General features: G+C 37.9%; 1 protein-coding gene across 3 annotated transcripts in view; it reads right to left on the reverse strand.

The window, feature by feature from the left end:
* Positions 1–26,873, reverse strand: part of CycG (cyclin G) — a 67,671-nt gene that overhangs the window by 6,547 nt on the left and 34,251 nt on the right. For all 3 annotated transcript variants that reach the window (XM_067143467.2, XM_068226742.1, XM_067143468.2), the window contains exons 4-5: positions 23,965–24,483; positions 16,932–17,140 (exon numbers count right to left, since the gene is read on the reverse strand). In XM_067143467.2, coding sequence (XP_066999568.1) covers positions 16,932–17,140; positions 23,965–24,483 — 728 coding nt within the window. The remainder of the gene's footprint in view (positions 1–16,931; positions 17,141–23,964; positions 24,484–26,873) is intronic.

A 26,873-nucleotide genomic window follows, 5' to 3' on the forward strand; every position in this document is an offset into this window, starting at 1 on the left:
CTCCGATGAATTATGTTGGGAGGGATCTTATATGCAAGCTTTAATCCCCCCACCTTTTCACTGTCTCGAAAAGCCAGGGGAGGAGGGGGTGATGTCTAGTACACGGAAAAATACGGTAAATGTTATTACGGTATTACCTGCCTTCAAATTAGCTTCTTTTGGTAGTTCCTGATATAACTGCAAAGTGCTGTTATCTTGGATGATCGATCATAAACAACAAAATTCTTGCCGCACTCCTGAGATCTATGGTATTGTATATTGATAATTACAGGAAATACATAATTTCTGTGTTCAGTTCTGTGAATGAACTCTCCCAAGACATCCATTGACTACAAAAACTAACAATGTTTGGATTAACATGGATCTGCAAGAGCTTTTTCAAAGCAATGATTACTATCAAATACAAGAACAGAAGCAGTCAGTGGGATGACACTCTTGAAAACCAGCTATGTAAGTGACCCTTAGGAAAACTTGATCAAGATGGTCTGATCTAGACCAATAACAAAATAGTTTACAACCAACCAACCAACCAACCAACCAACCAACCAACCAACCAACCAACCAACCAACCAACCAACCAACCAACCAACCAACCAACCAACCAACCAACCAATCACTCACTCACTCCTAATCTGCATTTAGGGCAGTCGCCCAGGTGGCAGATTCCCTATCTGTTGTTTTCCTAGCCTTTTCTTAAATGATCACAAAGAAATTGGAAAATTATTGAACATTTCCATCGGTAAGTTATTCCAATCCCTAACTCCGCTTCCTATAAACAAATATTTGCCCCAATTCATCCTCTTGAATTTCAACTTTGTCTTCATATTGTGATCTTTCCTACTTTTAAAGACACCCCTCAAACTTATTTGTCTACTGATGTCCTCCCACGCCATCTCTCCACAGACAGCTCGGAACATACCACTTATTACATGTTATAAACCTCATTTTAGGTCCGTATTGAAAGTTTAACAGTTCAACAATAATAAAGGTGTTTTAATTTGTTCCACCTATTCAATACTTATATTTTCACTTATAGTGGTTACATAATTAGATTCTTAGTTACATGGGACATGTTCCGCCCTCAATTAAGGGCATCTTCAGCCTAAACACAATCATCAAAAATACAACTAAATTAAAAGTGGAAGTTAAAAGTTTAGTCAGTTATTAAAATTCGGAACATAAAAATGTGAAAAGTGATAAAATATAAAGATGCTAATGAAATTTGCCCGCTTAGCAATTCCGAATGGATTTTGGAGATTTATCTCCCGTATGCAGTTATCAGACTGTGCTTCTCCCAAGGGCTTCTGATAAGTTCACCTGCATACACCCCAGCATCACTGGGTATGGTCTGACACATCCCACTCTGATGAGTCTAGTGTCAGACCTAAGACGAAACGCTGGTTAATACATACCACTTAATCGAGCAGCTCGTCTCCTTTCTCCCAAGTCTTCCCAGCCCAAACTTCGCAACAGTTTTGTAATGCTACTGTTGGAAATCACAATGGAAAACATGTTTTAATTAAGATATAGCAAAAACGTTTTGCATCACCCCTGTGTGTGATTTAACTGTATTGCTATCTTGGCATGTCCTATGGAGACTAGAAAGACTATCCATAGGATGTTTGTAAACATAATCTCTCTTCTCCATCTGTTGCTTCCTCCTCCCACAATGACCTACCCTTATGTTAGTTTTGTTTTGTGTTCCTTTTTTTCCTCCCATCTAATGACTTGATTGACAATTGTTTGTTCCTTTCCAATATGTATACTCACAACTGCACATATGCCACCACAAGGCCGAACACCACGCTCAAATAGGAGGCAGTATTTCAATTTGAGCTGTAACACTACAGACTGTCTCACCCTGTTTGAGACAGAGTATACAACATTTTCGAGGTTTGGTTTTAGTAACGTACTCCCTATATGAACAAATGTACAAAAATTAATGTTGCTGAACTTGTATAGTTTAGAAGAAATGTAATAAGCCTAACATATGATGCTCTTATTATTAGAAATTCATTATTCTTCCCACATGTATAGTACGCGAACCTTTTCTTGAGCCCTAGTTCCCATTCAGCACTATGGAATTCAGGGCTCAAGAAAAGGTTTGCGTACTATATATACAAATGTGTTACAGCTCCCAGTCATAGAGAGGCAAGTCATTTGACAGAAGAGTTTGTGGAAAACTATGGCCCCAGTTTCGCAAACATGATCCTTGAGCCCAGTAGCTCAGTGACTGTTGATCCAAAGCAAGTGTCCACTTTGCTTGCTTGTTCCAAGTTTATTGTGAATAAAAATTATACACGTTTATCAAGTATACTGTTTAATTAGATGGAAGTGCAAACGCCCGTCCAGTATGTGTGTTTGTGCGAGAAAGTGCCGTAATTGTAAACCATGCGTGAACCAGGCCAGTCCGTGATTAAATTTAAACAAGAAAAATCACTAATGAATGGAGAGAAGACGTGTGTGTTAAATGAGTTTTCCAAATTTCGCTAAAAAAAAATCCTGGAAGTACTCGGGATGAAGTAACATGTGCACTGGTCGATGTAACTGGTATTTCCAGGCAAGCATTTACCATGCTAGGAAAGAACTTAATTTGGTTAGAAAACTGGTTACTCCTAAGAAAACCCGTACAGCGACAAAGCCAAGTGAAAAATACGTCAGTTTTACAAAAGACGTTATCCATTAAAAAAAAAATTTCACAACTTCTTTTTAAGAAATGAAATACTAACTCTGAATAAAATATTAGCTTCAGTTAATAGTGACGATTTATTACCTAACTTTTCTTGTGCAACTCCTCACTTTTAAAAATTATGAACTTCACTTCTGTATTGCAAAATCGCTATGTGTGTTCTTATTGAAAAGGATGATATAGTGTTGTAGAAACGAAAGTATTTACGCTGACCGCTGGAAATCCTGTATTCAACACATTATCGATGAGGAGGAAGCTAATATGTGGAAGCTGGATGGCATTGCAGAGGAAGTCCTTGAACGGTTTGCGATCAACTTGGCTGATGACACTGATACCAATGACAACACCGACATGGAAGGAATAGAACAACTGCAGGATAGCGAGTAAACTGAGTCCTATTGTTATCCATTAACGCATGAAATTTTTTTTTGTGGATTTGTTGTTTTATGTTTTTGTTTAAACAGGCAGCAGTTATTTCAGTGAGTTTGTATACCTAATAGCGGTGCATTTTAGCTGGCGTGATATTTATATACGAGTAAACATTAACGTTGTCCTTACCTTCAGTCTCTCTACTACAAACCTTACAGTGGAAAATCGAATTGTTCTGAACTCCTCTGTGATTAAAAAAATATTAATTAGTATTGTTGCTCAGGCGAAAGAATCCAATAAACGAAAGAGATTTTTTTGGAACAGGTAGTATTTCAGAATGCATGTGCTTGTGGTGGTTTTCTTTGATTCTCAAACATGGTGAGACAGACTATAGTATGGAAGCATTAGACTTGTGTTCTAAGCAGCTGTAGCGAGCGTCTAGGAAGGCAAGACTTGCAATGCTGATATATGAACGTGTAAGCATAATTGGTTTGTCAAGAAGTCGGTCAACAAAGGCAGTTGCTTGAGGTATGGGGTGTAATCAAACAAGTAGTTCAAACATGGAAGCTAAGCAGTACAGGGAGACAGGAACAGTCTATGACTTGTCTCACGCAGGTTGTCCCAGGTCTACAACTGCAGTCAATGGCAGTTGCCTTAGAATTTCAGCTCTGAAGAACCATGTCTACAATGCCACAGTATTGAACAATGATCTTTGGGCAGCCATAAGTCACCGAGTTTCACCTCAAACTGTGAGAAATAGAATGCACACACTCTTGATGACCAAGGTAAGGCCCAGCTCTCAAACCTAGACACCATGGGGCTCAGTACAGATGGGCCCCTGAATGGCCTCTACAGAATTGGCATAAAGTCTTTTTCAAAGATGAGTATCGCATAAGCCTTGTTCCCAACGATCGTTGGCAAAGTGTTTGGAGGCAATCTGGTCAGGCTTCACATCTCGGACAATGTCCAACATAAGCAGCAAGATAGTGGGTTCTCTGATGTTTGAGTATGGCATTATGTCGGGCCACCAGCATCTTGAAGGAGAATATGTTGTAACAGATTATAGCATTGACTTCACTTCTTTTCAATTTCTGAGACCAGATACAGAGTAAGTATTGCTTTGGGTTTTTCCTCACTTCTTCAAGAAGTGAAACTCTAGGCTTCATCTTGTTTTTCCATTCTTTTGTAAATGACTTGCACAGAAATTCTACACCAAACAAATATAAGGGGTCAAATAAAAAGTGCTACTTTCTCACAAGGCAGTCTGTAATTCTAAGGCTATATTGTCAATTTCAGATGTGTTGTTCGTATTTAAGTCCTTCAATGCTCTGTCAAATTTTAACCACAGAACTGGGCCTAACACCTCATCAATTTAAATTTTTTCCTTCATAGAGTTCCTGCAAGTTTTCTGCTTTTTCTTCTTATCCTAGAAAAGTCCATCCATTTTAGTCTGCATTTAATACCACGAAGTTGGGGTTAGAGTCCGTTGAGAAGGTCTAGCAATCCAATGTCTGGTTCCTGAAACTATCTTCCTATGACTAGATTTTGACAACTGTATTTGATAGTCTTTTCAACCATATGTAAACGGACTAATTTATGAACAACCAGAATTATACAAACCAGCCTTGCTTTCATTTTCTTGTTTGATTCCATATTCTTCTCTTCCCCTGCTTATCACGGCATTCCAGCCTTCCATTACAATTAGGTATTCATCTCTTTTTACATGCATGTAATAGAAACAAACTATCAGAAAAGGAATGTTCAAGTCTTCTTCCTCAATATCTTGCAAGAGAACACAATACAGTAAAACCTTGTTAATTCGAAGTCCTTGGGACGCAAAAATCGGACTTCGAATTATGTGATTTCAAATTAACCGCCAACACGTATTTTGGAAATCCAAACCCTTGCAGAGTCACAATATATTCTAAGACCCGTTACTGCATGCAACTAACCTCGATTCACAGTTTAAAGCTCTCAAATGCCATGGAAAAAACTATTTCCAAAATGTATCCAACAAAGTGCATTTACATTATTCAAATAATGCACTTCGATAACTCACCGGCAAACATAACTTCACACAATCAAAATCTTAAGGAAAACATGATTCAAAGACGAGGAGAAATCTATACTAGTTCCCCTGTGCAAGTGCTTTATTCATCTGATTACTGTACTGTATGCATTTTAGATGCCTTGCGCTTGCATGGAATGTACCCGATGCCCTTAAAACATCGCCGCTTATCAAACTTTCCTATGAACGAGGGGAGAAAGTCTCTCGCTTCCGTCCACATTACAACAACATTTTAAAGTGACTACACCTGTACGATTTCCCGCCATGGCACTTCTAATGCAAGAAATCACCCTGATTCTCAGTTTAAACTTTTCAAATGCCATAGAAAACACTATTTCAGAAATTTATGAAACAAGGTGCATTTACATTATTCAAATAATGCACTTGTCTAAAACAACGACAAACATAACCTCACGCAACGAAAGGAAGAAAAAACGATTCAAAGACTAGGAAAAATTATGCTGGCTCCCCTGTGCAAATGCTTTATCTTTTGGATTACTGCATGCCTGCATTTTTAAATTCCTTGTACTGGCATGGAAAGTGCCCGACGCCCTTAAAATATCGTGGCTTTTCAAACTTTCCTATGACAGGGGAAGGAAGTCTCTTGCTTCCGTGTGCAGTGTGCACTGCATAGCAACGCAGTACATTTCCCGGCTGGCAATTCTCCCCTTTAAAACCGTAAGTCCGTTTGGCCGCAGCATTAAAAAAAATAAAACAAACAATGCAGTTTCATCGGCATTGACAATATTGTTTGGTGCGAATGAACTGATTATAGACTATAAGCCACGCTTTTTCACGAACTGTCGGCATCACCAGTGTTCGCGGATTCTACCTCTCCGCATCCGCACACTGCCTGCTACGTGATATTGTGGCGTTCCTTAAAACTCCGAATACAAAATTATTACGATTTCGCTCAAGCATAGCAGATATGAAGCACACTGGACACTTCGAAGTAGGTGAAAGTGCGCAAAGTTACCCTTCACATTCCGGAAGATGCGTTCTTTCACAACGCGTAGAAATGTTGAATTTAAATTACTCTGTAAAATACTATTTTTTTTTTTTTCAAAATATAAAGGCAGTTTTGAATTATAAGTCTGAATTTCGGTAACGGGACCGACAATGTTCTTCGAATTACGAATTATCCGTATTTCGAATGAAATTATTTAAAAAACGTGCAAAACCGTACATCATGTTTCCGGGAACGAGAGCTGCTTTGAATTAGGCGAGATTTCGAATGAGCCGATTTTGAATTATCGAGGTTCTACTGTATACAAGTTTACAACTAAGCATTTATAAACTTCTGTTGAAACTTTTTTGTACAATATTTGTGAGGCTACTGATGTACAAATAAACAGGCATATTTCTATAAAATATGCAAACAAGGGACAGAAAAAAAAATGGCAGATACAACTCATGCAAGTCCCAGCTTCAAATTTCAATTGATAACTGTTTTATTTCAATGAACAGTTCTGATGTTTGTAAGTCTTTTAAGGAAAAGTGGTCAATGATGGTAATTTTTAAAAAAAATCTACATCATAATTCAGAATAATTGGCAGAAGTGAAGTACTAACAGTATGCATGATCAAAGAAATGACGAAGCTTCTAACTATGTATTGCAAATACATGAATCAAAGATGCCTCTTCAGCTTTTACCCTGTAGTTTCTACCGAGTAGTTTTACTTAACCATTACAACACTTTCAAGATAATGACATTTTAGAATAATGCCAGTGGTATAACACAAGGAACACAGTACTAACACAAAAGGAACCAATGGGTCAATGTGTGCAAAAAGGTATCAGTGCAGATCAAGCCATACATTGACAGAAAGGAATATCAAAAGGAACACACAGTATGAAAACAATGAGGTCAGTGTGGGAAGAGGGAGAAAGAGAAAATAAAACATCAAGAACAATCTCCCCATCCTCACATATTGCTGTCTTCAAATAGATGGGTTCTCTCCAAATTAATCCCAGTTCTTCCGCATACATTTCTTCTCAGTGCCCAACGACCTTGTTTCTGCTTCCCAGTTTCATCACGAGGATGGGCTTCAACATTCCCATATCAGGACCAAAGATCTTTCACAATGGCCCCGCAATGAATGTGCATGTTCCTTTCGATGTTCCTACCAGTCCCATTATAGTTGAGAACCAAGGATCATTTCAATCAAGCTCTCCTGTCCAATCGAAGGCTACGATCGCACAATATTTCTTAAATTCAACAGTATTATGAAAATATGACCCCATCCTGCTTTCTCAACAGAGCAATTACAAATTTCCTCAGCATTTCCACAAGAGCCAACACATCATCATCATCGTTAACCAACTCCAGTTTATCATGTGAGGTATACAAGTCTCTTCCATTTTGTTCAGTCCCTAAACCATTCTTTGTTCACAATTCGCTCCCAATCCTGACCTCTCTCCTCTACATTCTTCTTCACTAAGTCTGTCCATTTTTCTATAGGTCTGCCCACTGGTCTCTTTCCCCTTATTTCTCTTTCATTCTCCTTTCTTGCACACCTGCTGGCACTCATTCTTTTCACATAACCAAACCACTTCAGTCTTTGCCTTTTGGATCTTCTGGTGTAAGGAGCCTTCTAGTCCTACGTCTTCTCCGACATTTTCATTCCTGATTTTATCCCTCCTGGTCTTCTGGATCATTGTGTGTAGGAACTTCATTTCTGGTGCTTGGAGTTTCGAGTTGTCCTTTCTTGTTAATATAGCGGTTTCCAGGCTGTATGTGAGGATAGGGGTGTAGTATGATTTATACAGTGTCATCTTGGTTTTGAGTGGTACTTGTTTATCCCATAGTAGCCGTCTTACTTGGAGGTAAAAATGTATTGCTTAGCTGATTCAACTGTTTACTTCATATTTAGCTAAATTATCCTTGGACATGAAAACATGAAATGGCGTATCGCTTTTAGTGCTGGGAGATCCCAAGACGGGTTTAGCTCGCCAGATGCAGGTCTTCTGATTTGACACCCGAAGGCGACCTGCACGATCCTTGGACATTATACTACCCAAGTACTTAAATTCTGTGACAATGTCCAGTTTAGTGCCACCTTTAGCACAATTTCTGGCCGATTGTCACACTTCTGTACCTTCAACACCACCGTTTTAGCCTTGTTGATGTTTAATCCATATCTCTCAAACTCCTCTGACTCCACCCCTCCAGTCTCTCTTCCACATCTTTCTCTGAGTTACCCCAAATTACTACATCATCTGCAAATGCTTATAAGTCTTGTTGCCCCTTTTCTTTTAGCACCTTTAATATAGTATCCATTACAATGATAAATAATAGGGGCGACAAAGCACTACCTTGTTGCACTCCCCTTTTTGTATCAAACCAGCCTGACAGCCCAGAACAGACATGTACACAGCTTCTGGTTTTCTGGTAAAAACACCTTCAAGACTGTCTCAAACTTTTGAGCTTTCTCAGGCACTTCCAAATAAGCTCCCTTGGTATGCTGTCATAGGCCTTTTCGATGTCAAGGAACAGTAGATATAAAGGCTTCTCTTTTTCCCAATGTTTTTCCATTAGCATCCTGACAGCAAATATAAGCTCTGTTTGTTGATCTCTCAGGCCTAAAGCCATATTGTTCCTCTTCTAAAAGTGGTTCTACAATTTCTCGTAATCTATCCTCTAATTTTTTCCAGAATTTTTACTTCATGAGAGAGTAGTGATGTCACGGTAGTTGGTACATTACCGTCTGCTGCCTTTCTTGAATATAGGTACAATTATACCCTTCTTCCAGTCTTCTGAGATATTATTTTGCTGCCATACTACATTTAGGAGTCTATATACCCATTGGATTACTGGGGTTCGTCCTGCTCTCTACATGTCCACACTTTACTCATCTATTCCTGCAGATTTCCCTTCATATTTTTAAGGCTCTTCTCTATCTCCAGCTATGTGAATAGTGGCTCCATATTTTTACTGGGCTCTTCACTTTTTCCACATTCTTCTATGTTTTGAATTACATTTGATGCCTCTCCATTCAGGAGCTTGTCAAAGAAGGTCTTTAATTCTCTCCTGAATCTATCTTCCTCTCGTACTACTGATCCATTGTTCTGTTCTATTACCTTAATGTCTTCTAGTTTATTTTGCTTGTTTTTAATTACTCTGTAAAGAAGTTTTTGTTCCTCTGCTGTCTCCTTCCAACTTTTCCACAAATTCATTCCATTTTTTCTCTTTCTCTTCTCTTACTATCCTCTTAGCTGCAATTTTTTTTTTTTTGCCTTGTGGAGTTCCTTTTAGCTTCACCCACCAAAGTAACTTTTAAAATTTTCCAGTCTTCTACTGTATTCATTTCCCCTTTTGGTATGCGTCTCTGTATCCTTATTTTATATTCTTCCTTCAGCTTGGCTTCTTCTAATTTCCAAGTCTTCACTTTAAGTTTTCTTTTTCTTTTCTTCAGGGTTCTGTTAGCCACATGATTTAGGTCTGCAATCTATGATCACTGTCCATACTCTCACTGGGGATAACTTTGACATCGGTTACATATTCCCCTCCTCCTTTGTTAGGGAGGATATAGTCGATGAGAGATGTTTTCCATACCAGCTATATCTTATACTGTGGTTGTCTTGTTTTCGGAAGAAGGTATTTTTGATGATCAATCCATTTCTTCTGCACAAATCAAGCATTTGTTCGACTTCTGCATTTCTGTTCCCAAACCCACGTGGTCCAACGATTTCCTCATAACCAAGTCTGTCTATCCCAACTTGTGCATTTAAATCCCCAATGATGATATTTTCTTTATCAATTATTGTCCCCTTCAAATTTGGCATAAAAGTAATATTTTAATATCTACGAGTGTAAGAGTATTATTTCATCAGCAAGGGCAGAAATTTTTCCCAACTCCGTGTTACAGAGAGATGAGCTCGCTTGAAACCGGAATTTCCAAGCGAGGGGAGAGCAGTGGATTTTTTGTGTGTCAGACTGCCAGCTGCCTGCCATGTGACCTACAGAGAGAGACCAAGGCTGCCCGATCGATACGATCAAGGTCGTTCTACACCTGAGAGTATTCCAATAAAAATGTATCAACCTATCAGGTGCAAGTCATTGACTAATCACAGACGATTACGGCGACACACCCTCATCTTAAGACAATTATATAGCGGTGTTTCCCGAAGGAACTGTCTCTTTGTGATTTGAGGTTTTCTTTGGTCTGCGCCTCTTTCTTTGACTGTCTTGGGAATTCAACGCCGACGTTCACATTGCAGACATTCTTGGGTTCGATCATTCGGCAGTACAGACTCATTACATACTCTAGATATACGAGTTTAGCAGATTTACGGAAGAAGATACGTATTATTCAGAAATATCATTCATTGTGTGTGTGTACTGGGCACATCTTAAAACTTATTTGTCAGTTTCAGCTCCTTCTACTTGGGAAGAAAGAAGAGGAAGACTACGTGCGGATCGAGACAAATTCAAGATGCCAATACATCAGCAAGAAGAAGTCTACTACTATTCCATGTTCGTCCTCGCAGCTACAATGGTATTCTAAAATGTGAGGCAATTTCCAACATAGAGGAGACGGCGATCAATGGTGGGTGACCTACCTCATGTCCAGGGTCATCGGCCGAAATCCAGTTTCATCAATCACTTAAGTATAATATTATAATTTATATCTGCTCATCTTTGTAAACACATTGTAGACATAACACTTCCTTATTCATTTGGCATAATTTTCTTCTAGTCTTACAGTAGTTTGTTATTTCATTTCTTCTTTTCATGGTGTAAGGTAGGTAGTTATTGTGTGTGAATGATTATTGGTTTCTATTAGGTAGATATGTGCAAGTGTCCTCGATATTTATTCTGACTGTCCCAATTCAACAGTATAGGAGGGATTTAAAATTAATTGACCTCTCCGGTAATAATGATTTAATTTGAAATAATTTGTAAATTTATTTGGAAGCCATGTGGGACAAATTATCGGTACGTTTCATTACGTCGAATTTCCCTAGACGTTAATACGATCTTTATGTGGATTTCAAGCGTGTTAGTGTCACCTGGTAACTTTATCGAACTTTAGCTTACGCGGATTTGTGATCTTGCACATTTAATAATAATAATAATAATAATAATAATAATAATAATAAACTTCATCACGGGTTAAATAAGGATCATGAGTGTAAATATTGTTTTTTCTTGTGTAAAATATTAATATGTGCTCTAGTAGGGTAAATGTGAGCCTGGAAGACGGCCGAATCTTGATGGCTTATTTATTACATTTATTATATTTATGGACTTGGGAATGGATTAATTATTATGTGTTTGACTTGTGAATCCATTTATTGAGTCTCATGTGAAGAGAGTATGTTGTTGAACGTAATTTCTTCGAATGGAGCACGTGTTAGTTGATAGCCATGGTATTATAATAATACAGTAGAAGTCCACTATAGCGAGTACGGCATATAACGAGAACCCCGTTATAACGATAACTTTTGTCCGTCCGTTCAAATCTCCTATATTAAACTGTGTATTATCCTTCGGTTACAGCGAGAACCCTATCGCTGACGCATCCGTTATTCCGAGTGATTATGCGCGCTCGATTTTTTCCCGTTGCCAATATTTATGCACCCAGTCATTATACTACATGTGATCTATCATCTTCGGTACCGTATCATTTTCTTGCTATGCCCACCAGCGAGCTCTCTTGTTGATATTCGAAGGCAATGAAGGAGTCAATTAGTAATACCCGTCGATTGCTCTTCTGCGAGGAAAATGAAAGAGGGGAACATGTTTTCGTAATAAATGTGTAAATAACGTGTCCGATAGCCGTTTATAACTCGTTAAAGATAAACGCTGAACAAACGAACGCTTAATTTTAATGCTAAATACGCAATTAAGTAAGAATGAGATAGGCCTACACCTCAAGATATGGCAGAGTATGTCATTGATTACGAGGTTCGTTTATGTTTTCTCGCGTCCGTTAAATTACTGAAATTTATAGCGAGAAGATTATAATTTCTCCACTCCCACTTGAAGTGTGTTTTCATCATACATGTAGTACAGATATGTTAGGATATGTGACACTATTTGAATAACAAAACTGAAGCGTTTGCCACAAAATGCGATCGATTATCTTCGGTATAGTGTAGTTTTTGCGCTATGTGCATTTGCGAGCTCTCTCGTCAACATTCAAAAGCGATATTGGAGTCAATTAGTAATACCCGTCGACTGCTGTTCTCAAAAAAAACGAAATGAGAGAGGATAAGTTTCGTAATGAATGCGTAAATAACGTGACCGATAGCAGTTAACTCGTTAAAAATATAGGCTGAAGTAAACAATCTCTTTTAATTTTAATGGTATACCGTATACTGAAATTAAGTAAGAAAGTGATACACCTCAAGATATAGCAGGGTACTATCACCCATTTCAGAGGATAGTTTAAATTTTCTCGTATCTAGTTAAATTTCGGAAAGCTATTCCCATGTCAATTTTTAGCGAGGAGGTTATCATTTCTCAACATGCGTTTCAAATAGGTTTCCATAATACATATACGGTTAGGTTAAGTGATGCCGTATTTCTTCGAATCCAAGAAGATGGTTTTTTTCCTCAGAATACCGTGTGAAAAATCAAGGGTCCTTTTTGCATTCGCGGCCTGATAGTAATGAACACCACTGGCAACTACCGCAGTAACCAAACCACGCTGTTTCTTTTCACAAACACCCCCCGCCAACCACGCGCGCCTGTCGCTTAGTAAAATTAAGTTTTATAGACAGCCGAAGTATCTTCGTGATGGATCGTCGTATTGTAAAGATACGTGGAACAGGTATTGCCGGAAAATTTTCAACGGGTTCTCGTGGATGTTATGATATCAATTTTAAGTTAATGGCTATTAAACACTTGGAAATGTATAATAATTGAGCAGCCGCAAGAAAATACGGCATAGGCCTAATTAAAGCCCATATTCGGTGTTACCGTGAAGACAATGATAGCTTAAAAATGTGTACTGCACAAAAAATGCATTCAGTGGCCCGCAACAAGGACGCTTTAAAGAAGTTGAAGATGAAATTGTGAGGCATGTACAAAAAAATGCATGGGCGGAATTGCCATACCGCGGCGCAATAAACTCACTCGATGACTTTCAAAGTCTGCGATCAAGACCTATACATCACTAGCCGCTGAAGTTGGCAGAATCTGGCAAGCAAGACGTGCGTGTAGCGGCAGCCAGTTATATCTGACGCTGAGTGAAAGTACCGGTAACTGTTTTATAGTAAGCTAGAATATTTTCCTGGTGGATCGTCGTATTGTAGAGACGCGTGGAATGTGTATTGCCGGCCAATTTTCAACGAGTTCCCTTTGATATTATGATGCCAATTTTAAGTTAATGGTTATTAAACCCGCTGAAATAAAGCATAATTGTACAGCCGCAAAAAATATGGCATAACTAAAGCCAGTGTTTGGCGTCTACAGTCTAAAAATGCGTACTGTATAAGAAGACATTCATATGATTTTACAAAGCACATTTTAAGCCTGATTTATTTTTTTGAAGGAAAAAGTGGGAGTCGTCTTGGATTCGGAGAAATACGGTAATATATATTTTTCAGAATGAAATTAAACACACACTTTAACGTAGTATCGGATTTTGAAAAACAACAAACAAGTAAGCCGCAGTCTGGATATTATCCGCGAAAACTCAAATTTTGAACAAACTGATTGCCATTTCATACTGAATTTAATGTGTATGGGAGTTTTCCCGATTTTTATTAAAAAATCTGATATAATGACAATCCACTATAGCGAGTAAAATTTTCGCCATTACGGACTTCTACTGTACTAGTGTCATAACTCATGAACCATAAATGCGTACGTTTATATTTGACCTGCGTTATGTGCGTTTCTATATGATAATTTTCCAATGATATCTATTACTGATATTCTCATGAACATCGTTGTTGAACCTAGTTTCTTTATTTAAGTGATAATCCTGACATCACATTCCTAATTGTTGTAATGGTATTTCTTTAGCCGATACCGTCATCAGAAATTTTCTTTGACTTAGAGTAAAATTTAAATATAATAATCAAGGACTAGAAATCATCATAAATATTATGAAGTGTTACCGTGTACCCTAGTGTGAATGTTGTATGTGTGATTAGTCATTAATTGGTTAATTTTGCTGGCACGGGGGCTGAGTGTATGCGTTTCAGTCATCTTCAGGATTCACAAGTAGCCTACAGGCTTCAAATCAAAAGAACTGCACCTGGCGAGCCGAACATGAGCTCGGACACTCCCGCCACTTAAAACCAAACATCACTTCATTTACCGCACCACCAAAGCCAGTTTATGCTTAAAGCTTCATCCATCAAGTTCATTCCTAACTTAGCCTCTATTTCCTCATTATAATCTTTAAGCCTGTTGTACACCATCAAATTTTTGTCAAATTCAAGACTCCTTCACTGATCTCTAACCAATGTGGCCAATTATTCTATTAACCTGGTATAAAGCTTCATCTCTGCCGATATCTTTCAACAGACTCTTCCACTACAAGTGCTTACATTCACTGTTTCCCCCTTTCAATACCAGTCAGTCAATGGAAAGTTTTTCTGTATACCTGGTTGTTTTCACTGTGTGTGAATTCTGACATTCGCCATCCACGGTCTTTGTTGTCGGTATAGAAGTGTTGTGCGAGTTTCATGGATATCTCTCTTCAATAATACAATGGGCTGATTGCAAAAACTATGACTAGTTTTAAGCCTTAGACAATGTCTACCTAAACAATGTCTAAATAGAGGATGATCTTCCATTGCATAAACAATGTTTAGCGGATGTTAACTAGACATCATTTAAAGTTTCAATATTGGTTTGAAAATGGAGATAGAAGTATATTTCACGCAACTGTTCGGTTGTCGCAACCAACGAAATTAGTCGGTGCACGCGCCGAACGCCAGTCAACTGTTTGTCTTCCTACACATTACTCAAATATGGCCAAGCATGAGCTTGACTTGCCCACAGATAAGAGTATTGCTTTCGGTGGAAATTAAATCTCATTACATTATCAACACTAAAGCGACATGCCACCGCACGAGGAAGTGTAGCTTTGATTATAGCGTTGTTGCAGTGAGTGTAATCTACTCAAATTCGGTAGCTTTGACGAAGTGACCTATAATTCCATGGAAATTGCCCCATGTATATAATAAAATATATTGGTTGCCAAGAATTGTATTCAAGTTGACAATTTACCGGACTGTCCCTTTGTCAGTCTCAAGAAGCAAGTCTCTTGAAAAGTGAAACCTTATTTTAAGATCTATCTCCCCGTACATGTCAAATGAATTGCAGCGATTTAGCAGCGGGCAACCCACACAGAGAGGCCGTCCAACTAACCTTTCTTCCCAGAATCGTCTCAACATGATGATACAAATTACATATTTCATGGTACATAACCTCTGATTGTGATTAACTCGTCTCATATGAGGTTAAACAGTGCTCTTGGCAGTGTTTAAACATGACAGGTTGAACATCGGTTTTAGACAGTGTCTAAGTGATAAATAAAGTCTCTGCAATGCAGCAGCCTTATTTAGACATTGTTTAACCGTAGACATATCCGGCCCGCGGTGTAGGGGGCAATGCGTCCGCCAGTCACCCGGCGGCCCCAGGTTTGATTCCTAGCCGGGTCAGGAGATTTTAATTGTAAATGATTAATATCCTGTGTATATATGGTGCAAGCAGTGGCAAAATATCTTTAGAAGTCGACGCCATGAACAAATAGCATTTAAAAAAAATTAAAAACAAAAAACACCGTAGACATTGTCTAAACACCGTTTCTGCAATCGGTGCTAATGTGTTTTGCTACAATATCTGGTAGTTAGTTTCACAGATATATTTTTCTTGAATAATACAATGTGTTTTGAACTAAAAACTGGTACTTTGTTTCATAGATATGCTTTAATTTAATAATATACCATGTTTTGCTGTATATTTTATTTCGTGTATATATTTTCACTTAACAATTTTGCAAGAAAATTGGTATTTTGTTTCATGGATATGCCTTCCTTTAAAATAATACAACTTGATTTGCAATAAAGCCGGTCTCAGCGGTGTAGGGGTAGCGTGCCTGCCCCTTATCTGGAGGCCCCGGGTTAGATTCCCGGCCAGGTCAGGGATTTTTACCTGGACCTGAGGGCTGGTTCGAGGTCCACTCAACCCACATGATTACAATTGAGGAGCCATCTGACAGTGAGAAGGCAGCCCCGTCTAGAAAGCCAAGAATAATTGCCAAGAGGTTTCGTCGTGCTGACCACACGACGCCTCATAATCTGCAGGCCTTTGGGCTGAGCAGCGGTCGCTTGACAGGCCATGCCCCTTTGGGGCTGTTGAGCCAAAGGGGTTTGGTTTGGTTCTGCTATAAAAACTAATTTTGTTTCAAGGATATACTATTCTTATGCAATACGTGATTTGCAAGAAAACTGGTATTTCGTTTCATGGACATGTTTTTCCTTAAAGATACAATGAGTTCTTGCAACAAAAATGGGTATTTCATACTCTGCAGTCAAATCGAGCGTACGCGACACATTACGTAAGTTGACGCGACCCTTCAAGAGTTTATCTTTTATAACAAGTAAAAAATTGTTCACGTTGAGTAAACTTGCCAATGATGTTTACAAGTATGTTATAATGTTTTCATAAATGCTGCATTTCACATTTTGATAGAAAGAAAAACTTAATGACATACGTTACTTATAATATTGTGAAAGTTGCATACAACATATATAATTCCTATGAATTAAAAAAAACTTATGCAGATTATAATCATTCAAACTGAAGAGTAATTAGGCACAAAAGAAAGAACTACCTACCTTATTCGTGGAGGAAGCTGTAGCTGGCCAAGTTCATCAATAGTAGGGAGCATGGAAGTTAATTTGTCTGTTGGACGCAAGTACCGCAGAGTTCTCTGCGACAGCCTCCACACTAGGCGCTGACGATGGGGCATTTGGCACTGGGCGTTATATCGGGCAAGGATTGTAACGACCACTTCATGGCAACAGAAGAAATTACTGTCTGCAATCTGTAAACAAAACACTCATGCTTACTAAATTGCACCATTTTCATTCATGTATGGCTTAAAATATTTCCCATCATCTGATAAATCTGACAAGGGTGCCCACATGGGCACGGGGTTGGTGGATTTCGTTAGTTCTCCAAGAGAAAGAGAATACGATGGAACTACTAGCCAGTAGTTACATCATATTCCAAAAGATGTCAGGAAGCATTTACTTCAAACCAGAGTGAGAGAGTACATCAGATAAAAAAAACAATATAGTTTAAGTCTGGCAGTTAGTGACAATGTTCAACAGGAAAGAAAGAAAGAAAGAAAGAAAGAAAGAAAGAAAGAAAGAAAGAAAGAAAATTACATTTTTGTGAATATAATTAGATAATCTGTTACCTTTTGAAACAAAAAGATCTTAAATGATAATCTATTCATACCTATGTGAAATTTTCACGATACTATTTATGAAAATAGAATTTTCACGATTTGTTAGCATAAGCACGCTAGGCAGTTACAATAGCAGAAAATTACATATTCTTGTTTTGTATGTTCTGAATTTCAGATCGTTTTCTCTAAATTAAATACTGGATATCAAAGATTATATGTCAGAGTGAAGTGCAGGATTAGCTCAATGTATGGGAGGAAGTTGTGTCATCTTATGGAATGAAGTCTTTTTTTTTTTTTCTAGGGGCTTTATGTCGCACCGACACAGATAGGTCTTATGGCGACGATGGGATAGGAAAGGCCTAGGAGTTGGAAGGAAGCGGCCGTGGCCTTAATTAAGGTACAGCCCCAGCATTTGCCTGGTGTGAAAATGGGAAACCACGGAAAACCATCTTCAGGGCTGCCGATAGTGGGATTTGAATCTACTATCTCTCGGATGCAAGCTCTCAGCCGTGCGCCTCTACGCGCACAGCCAACTCGCCCGGTGAATGAAGTTCTCAGCACAAAAGAATGAAGTGCTGGTAATGACACAAAACAAGAACCGAGTGTATAATGACATAACATTAGGATGGGAGCAGCTGAAAATAGCTGAAAGCTTTAAATAACTGGAAAGTGTAATTGAAGAAAATGGAGGAAATAGGATGGAAATCAATGAAAGAGAAAGGTGTGCAAATGGATTCTTTAAGAGTGTGGGAGGATTGATATGGAACAGGGATGTACCACAGAGATGTAAAGGTGTTATCTACAACTACTTATTTCGTGCCAATTCTGACATATGGATCAGAAACATGGGTGATGAAGGTGAGGGATAAAAGTAGAATACAAGCAGTAGAAATTAAGTTTCAAAGCTGTCGAGTAGGTTTAACAAGAATGGACAGGTTAAGAAATGAGACAGTTTGGCAGATGGTAAAGGAGGTACCCCTACAGGAAAAGACAGAAAAATCAAGGTTCCAGTGGTATGAACATGTTAAGAGAATGGGAGAAAAAAGGATACCAAGAAAGATGTCAGAAATGGAGTTGAAGAGGAGACCAAGAGACAGATGGGTGAAAGGAGTAAACATAGCTGCCAACTTTTAGAAATCAAAAATAGGAAGATTTTTTAATTCTTGGATTTCATCATAGATATTGTGCCACAGTCTAAGTGAAAAAAGGACAGGATAAAAGGCATGCAAACCTACAGTTACAATGTGATTTTCATCATTAAATTTAAAATCTTTAACTAAAAACATTAAAATGGTTACAAGAACATGTACCTATCACTCTAATTTATGATACATACATACGAATAATAATAATAATAATAATAATAATAATAATAATAATAATACAGTCGAACCTTGATGTCTCAAAACTACTCGAATTTTCAGTATCTCGAACTAACTTAGTTTTTCCGGCCGTTTGTCCCGTTCTTCACGTGTATTTATTTCTATATTCTCAAAATTCGGTTATACGAATTTCTGGATTTCTCGAAGCAAACATTTCCCCCCTTGAAGCAAAAGATAAGTTACTATGTAACTCGAATTTTGTGCAACATTAACTGTGCAATACGGCATTTGCGGTTTGTGAGAAACAGTTAACAAGTAAAGAAAGGATTCCAGTGAAGCTGGGAACTAACATGACGTGAACAGAAAAACTCTAACTTCTAGCGATCGGCAAAGCCTCGCCGTTTCTTGGGTATCAATTACCGGTCACGTACGAAAGCAAGCCCAGAAGTCGCGGATGACAAGCTCCATTTACGAAACTCGGCTGCGTGGTATTGACGAGAAGTTTTCACGTGAAGGGAGGAAAGGTTAACCACAACAAACTGAAGAGACTAACGGATTTTGTTCCAAAGGTGTTAACGGAGCTGTGATTCGTGTTTCACTACTGTATGTACTGTATCCTGTCTTCTAAAAAGTTATTATAATAAGTGTTATAATTAAAGTGTTGCCGTAAAATAGAGGTTTTTTTGAATGTTTTAAACATAATGTATTCAGTAAAAGCCCGTAGATACATATGATTCAATTATGTGCTTTAAATGCTAAAAAAAAAATTCTCTCTATCTCGAAATTTTGATAACTCGAAATAAAATTTATCTCTTGAGGTGATTCGCATAATCGTTTCCTTTATTGGACTGTAAAATGAACGGTAATTTAAAATTTATAGGTATCTCTGAACACTTGTAGTTAATGTTTGTGATGTCCTTTGGCCATAACGTGAAAAGAAAATATCAGAAACTGTCACCGACACAACTCCCTGAAATACATTCAACTCATTAAAATTATGAAGTAAGAATAAACAAAAACGCACTGAAATACGCGACACTACCACATACAAAACAGATCGGTATGTCTCATACATTATTAACATATGACTTTGACACGGGGAAAAGCACAGAACCGCTAGAAATAACACGTGGCCTTCAACTCCAAAGAAATTACGCACAGAAACGATGTTACTAGTGCGCGAACCACACAATAAGAAACTCTTCCTTTCGTGCCGATTAACTGAGTCGCTAGTGCACGCTAGCTTCTCTTGTTTGTAGGATGATTGCTGTCCCGAATCCCCAGCCGTAAAGCACACATGCTGCTGTAGCGAGCAAGAAACATGATACACGAATGCGACGGACGATACACTCCCAAAATAAAAACGCTTGAAAATGAGGTGGGGTAAATTACACAAGCACATAAGAATTTATCCTAGGGGAAGAGTATTGACTGTAGTGGAGGTTATATTGGTAAAAAATAGGAAGAATTAAAAATAAATCGGAAAATCGAAAGACGAGTTAAAAAACGGAAAGTTTCCAAGTAAATCAGAAGGGTTGGCAGGTATGTGTAAAGAAGAGCATCGAGGCAAGAGGAGAGAACTGGACTAGAGTGAGAGAAGAGAAGAGAAGCTGTGGATGGACAAAAAACGATGGAGAGGCTTATGTTCCAAGCAGACCTAGCCTGTGGTTGGAAACTGCTCCAGATGATGATAACAAAGAAAATTAAATTTCTGATGCTGTCTGTTGAAGATGATGCACAGGAAGATGTGCTTATTGCTCCAAAACATTGGATTACATGTCAGAGCAATCTACCTGTCCTTAACATTTCAACAGAACATCCTGTGACTTTCGCACCCTTTGAGATAGATCACTGCACATAAGCGGAAAATATACAGTATGTGTGTGAAGAACCTGAACCACCAGGAAAACTTATGAACCCATAAGGTGAATAGTTGTAAGTGTATAACAACTACCCAATCATAAGGAATGAATTTTTTACTAATAGTGAAGGTGAAAGAAATCAAGGAAATATTTTATGTTTAGCCAATTCTCAGCAGAAAAACGATAAACTGAGTATGACTCTATTCCTCACTCGTGATTATTCCTCTTACAGGAACTCTACTACTCATGAACTGTTTGTAGATAATGAAGGGCTAGAACTGATTCTGACAGAGTAGGAAATAACCTATGCGATCTAAAAAAACAATACCAACAGATTCTGAAATAAGTGCTGCAGAAATAAAAGCATTCATAGTAATTTTATTTCTGATGGGCTACGATAACTTGCCACGATGCAGATGCTATTAAGATCAAGGTAATGACACGAGAAATGTTACTGTTCGCCTGTTCATGCGTAGAGATAGATTTGAAAATATGTCAGTACACCACTTTGCAGATAATTTTCCGAATGTTCAAGAAAAGATGTGGAAGCTCAGGCCATTCATTCAACTTCTGTGAAGAAGGTTTCTGAAGCACTCGCTCCAGAGCAGCATGTAAGTTATGACAAAGCTATGATAGCATATTATGTAAAGCATGGCGTGGTAAGCCCATACGCTTCAGTGATAAAGTACGGGTTCTTAGTTTGGTTCAAGGCTACACTATAAATTTTGAGACTTATCAAGGATAAATGCATTTTAGTGATGGTTTTATGAATCTTTTTTGCTCTGATTTGTAAACGCAACATTTGATACCCAGTTGTTGATTCAGGAGTAATTTTCTTCAAAACAACATGTATGTGCTAAAGGTCTTTCCTTCATACTGATTAAAATCTAGTCTTGCTTTTACAGTCCCAAGATGGCAATACATTTGTGCTTATTACAGGATAGCTTGCAGTGGTGTCATTACCGGCATGTTAGCCGGCCAGTGCCTTGGGAAGGTGCAATATCCAACTGATGAGCACATGCCGCACTGGGGCAAAACACTGGTAATTTTTAACGACTGAGCTTCCTGAATTTTATTTAGCTATCTCAATTGAAAGAGTTATTTTCAGTCATCAAAAGCAATTGATTCATAATTAACTGGTTGTCAGATGACATCATGAAAAGAAATGGCAGAGAAAGGAGTGGATGTATCGTTGACGATTGACTCAGCTTGAAGACTACATTACTCAATGTATGTAAAGCCGCTAACCTCATGTCCTTTCCAGACGATTATGGGCTGCAATCCACTCATTTGCGCAGTACCCTTGAGGGAGGCTTTGTATTTCGATACTGCCCAATAATTCCTGTAACATTTGGCCACAGCATATTTCACACCACTGTGGGCATATTTCTTGTGTTATTCAGCGGGCAAATATGTTTAAAAACGTTCCAGCAGCCTTAATATTTTCATGAGCACACATTTCAGAAGGGGGGGGGGGGGGGGAAGGGAGAATCCAACAGAAAAATTCATTGATGGCAGAACTTTTGCATAATCATAACTTTTACATAATACAGTATTTGAAGAAGCAAGTGTAAGAAGGTGTGGAGATCATCCTCATACAGTTTTTATGTTTGTCCTTGTATTTTTCTTTCCATTGCTCCCACTTCCTGAGGGCTTGGTTATTGTATTCACCCTATTATGTGGGCGCTCTTCATATTCCTATCTCTCTAGAGACGAAGATTATATACATGACAATGGACCATAGCTTTAGGATTTTTCAGGTAACGCTCTACCTATTGAGCTATAGTGTGGCCTTGCCATTTCTCCCTGGTTGGCCAGGATTTTAGCTACAGGCCTGGCACTACTGTCAGCACATGTATAGGATGAGCTAGTCTCCTACTGTGATAAGTTCATTTACATTCCAATGCAATTGTTTGCTTAGATTATTTAATTACATACACTAGCAATATCAGAAGTTTCCAATACACCTAGCAAATCTTGCAGTACAGTAGTTTACTGTGACACACCCATCAAGAACCACTGATTTAAGTCATCAGCCCCCAAGTATAAGAAGAAAATGGGTATGATTTATATGTTCAATTCTATCCTAACATTCACTTGGAACTGAAGTGGAAATCTGCAGGAAGTTTGTGCAAGGTGTCCTAAAACATCTGAATTTCTCAACTGAGGTGATCATACCAGAAATAACCTCTACAGCCATTCATTTCTGTTTTGATCATGCAATGGTCTGTATCTAGAATACACTGTCGATCTATCAACCTTCAGAACTACCTGCAATACCCACGAAAATGAAGTTACGAGTGTCACTCATCTCGATACCAAACACACTCGATTGCAGGAAGATTGTCATCCTACTTAGTTTTGTTCCTTGGGAAGGAGGTTAGTAATTGAAAAAAAGTCAACTTTCGGTTGCAACATTACACACTCAGCATGTACTCTCTACAAATAGCAATCTATTTATATTTTAGTCATGAGAATGAAAGCAAGCAAGCAGAAGAAAGTGATTGATACAGACAGATACAACAATGGGTGAAAGAAGTGTACAATGATTACTGCAAGAACCTGATAAGTGAACATGTAGCAAGAAAAAATCCTAGAGGAATGTACTTCACCTAGCGACCAGTACATTATACCATAATTAACGTATTGTAAATTATGTGATAAATCGACACCATTATCATGCCCATCATATCACACATTTCCTGATCAATTTCTTCAATAAGTACATTTTACTTTGGGAACGATATCATACTCAATGCGTATAGCATAGTGCTAGACATGTATCTTTCATTAATGGTCACTGTATGTTACCAGTGGTTCTTACAACTTAATTGTAATTACATTAATAAAAAGGCATATGGGAACTTTTAGAGATTGTACAAACAAGTCAAATCTGTGGGGGGGGAAAAAAAAAAAAAACCGTCATGACCAATATTGTGCCATAGATGCTAATAAAATAGCAACTTGTACACCGAAGTATATATGAATGCAAGTTAACCCCAAAAAATAAATGAGAATGAATTCAAAATCAAAATCTCTTTATTTGCAAATTAAATATATCTATTTCTTTCTTCTCTTCAGGATCTAATTAAATTTGCAATTTGAATACTAATGAATGATTACAAAAATACTACAACACACAATCTGTACCAAATTTTATACATGCATTATTATACTGGTAATATATTTTATTCACAACTTCTTTTGTATACATTTCTATTGGTTATGAACAAATACCTTCTAATGAACAATTTTATATTTCTCTACATACCTTACAAAGTTTCTGCAGTTCAATGGCAAACCCAACAAGTCGCATGATGTCTGCACCAGTACTGGGGTCCTGCCTGGTGCAGAGATCTGCAACTCCTGCTTCTAATTGCGTGCACAGCAAAACCAATGCCACTTCACTGGGTCGAAAGTTAGCACAAGCTGCATCGCAAGCCAAGATCTCTAAACGAAGCCACAAAGTCTGAGCAGATACTATCTGAAGATAAAGGCCTTGAACTCCAAGGCGTTCAGCTGCAGCTAGAAATAGATTGTGGAACAGCCGTAAGAACGTTAGAGATGTCACTGGCAGTAAACCTGGCTCACTGCCGAGTTTGCTTGATATGATTCCTTCCATACGAGTCAGATCACCCAGCGTACATTTGCATTGAGAGATGGTTACAAGATCCCGAGAATCAGGAACTGACCATGATTCTCCACCAGTCCCTTGTTCGTGAAGCAACACCTGCCTGCATGCAAGATGAAATGCACTCACAGAGATGCAAGCCATGTGCTTTGGTCTAGCCTGAGGAAAAATAAAAGTACTTTAAATTAAAATATGAATCTACAACAACTTAATAGATCGTCTATCAATTATCAATATAATTGACAACTACGTAAACAATATTTAAAACAAAGGACCTTGTAAATAAAATGGTAAAGAGATTGGAAGAACAGAAAATTAAAGAGTTTGCTCCAAAAACCCTGTATCCCTTATTAGAGGGATTTTTTCACTTCCTTCACCAAGGACTTCCTCTTATCCTGTACAACCTAATGTGTAAAAAATTAGAAATTTTGCTATTAATATAGATAATGTAATGGAACATTATAGTTGCCGATCATTCAGGAGGTTATTGTGTGCAACTGGTAGGATGAATTGCATCAAGTGGCTAGCGAGACAGAATGAACTTAGAACCAACTTGTTTCATTTCTTTTAGTTAATTTCTATGCCCTATAAACCTAAAATGAAAAAATGAAAGAAAAAAGTGATTAGTTTGGAATGATTAACTGAATTATCTTGATGCCTATATAAGAATCCCTCCTCAAATCCTTGTTCATTAGGGTTTTTTATACATTAAAATATAACAGGTCAATTGTGCCATTATCTATTTCTTTATGCTTGGTACAAATTCGAGACTTACAGTACACTCCTGTAAAACATGTTTGTATTTGAAACACGTAACAGTCAATAGCACTTCAGATTTTGAGGTTACTGCAGAGAACACCTTACTTGTTACACATGATTTACAAGCCTGAGACTATTGAGGTTAATTCCTTAAAACATTAACAATTATTCATTCAAGGGGGGGCGGGGGCGGGGGCCAATATAACTATAGTTTTTAAATGCATAACCTCCCAACAAGTCACCTGTAAACTGCTTTCCAATCATAAGGTGGGTGCATAGGTATTTCAAATACAGCAAGTCCCTTTTATGAATAGTACTGAAAACAACAATTGTTGATCAACGTGTATGTTTTCTAATACCGAGGTACTTGGATAGGAATCCACTGGCCACAATGAAGGATAGTTTATGACCATTTATTTGTGTGCACCCTCTTTGATCGAGGAGTAAGTTGCTTCTAGTCTCAGAGGTGAAGAGTGTTATGCAAGTGTATGTTGCTGTGCCCAGTGTGATGAGTGATGACTTATGTTAAGTGTTGTGTAGTGAGTGGTGGTGATGATGCAGTAGAAAGAGGATGAAACCCTAGATTTGCACATAGCCTTTCAAATTGTAGCGTAATAATTATAAAATCCACTTGTTGCGAGTCTTAACCCCTAGAAGGTCACGGTGCAATATATTGTGTGTAGCGGTAAGTGCCGCTGTGGTTATGGCGCAATATATTGCGTGTCATAATTTGAAGTGATATAGCTTCGTAACTGTATGTCTTTGGACAATTGAAAAACGGATAGCTCTCGACATCTGTTGGCTATTTTCTGAAGTCGCTAGGTTATTATTATCACCACGGGGAGCGCTGGAAATGAAATGTTTTATAAGCGGATGTCTTCAGCTTTAGCGAGTCAACTGCAAACAGTTGAAAATGGCTGCACCAAATCAAGCTGACTTTCTTACAAGCGACGATACAGTTCGTGAAATTCTTATGAAAGATGAAAGTGAGTGTTCAGTATTTGAAGACAGTGATGAAGACGATGTAGGAGGTATATCGGGAAATAATTCAAGTGGTGAAGACTTAAATGAAAGTGAGGATGAGGTCTTAGTCACCGCGTTCGAAGCGAATGAAGGTAAATAAAGCGCATAGTAATCACAGAGTTTGGGAAGACGAAATTATAACCAATTCATGCCAATCGTTTTTAACTTTGATGACAGTAATTCAGGATGTTTCACTGATGAAACATTCTTCAGAAATTGACATTTTCAAAAAATTGTTCCCTGTACCTTGTTTTGAGGATTACCATACCAAAAAACATTAAAAATTATGTTTCACAATTTTTGTGCTTAAACTAGTTGTCAGATATCTTGTTAACATACGGTGTTAAAATCATTCATTTCATTACAATATAATGCCTCTTGAGAGTTGTTCTACAAACATGTGCAAAAACCTAAATTTTGGGGTGTGCAGTGGGCTAAAAAACCTGACTCAAAGGGTTAACGCTGAATACACAATGTTGTTACATAAGGAAAAATCTTGTTATATTCTTATCATGTTTAAATGAATTGCCATTTTTCTGTTGTTGAAATGGACCAACATGAAAGTTAATTGTGAGAACTCCTCTCTAATTTAATCTGTGGTGGACTCTTAATTAATACAGGATCGAGCTTAGGTGGTAGTGTCAAATACGGAAAAATCATTCGTTTAGACTGACTATTTGTAATAATATTTTGTAATATTGCAGTGTGTATTTACCATCAAGAGACAAGTTTTGCATCATACTTTAAGGAATTTTTATTTTTCAAAA

Source organism: Anabrus simplex, chromosome 3, assembly GCF_040414725.1.
Source record: "Anabrus simplex isolate iqAnaSimp1 chromosome 3, ASM4041472v1, whole genome shotgun sequence".
NCBI classification, from domain to species: domain Eukaryota; kingdom Metazoa; phylum Arthropoda; class Insecta; order Orthoptera; family Tettigoniidae; genus Anabrus; species Anabrus simplex.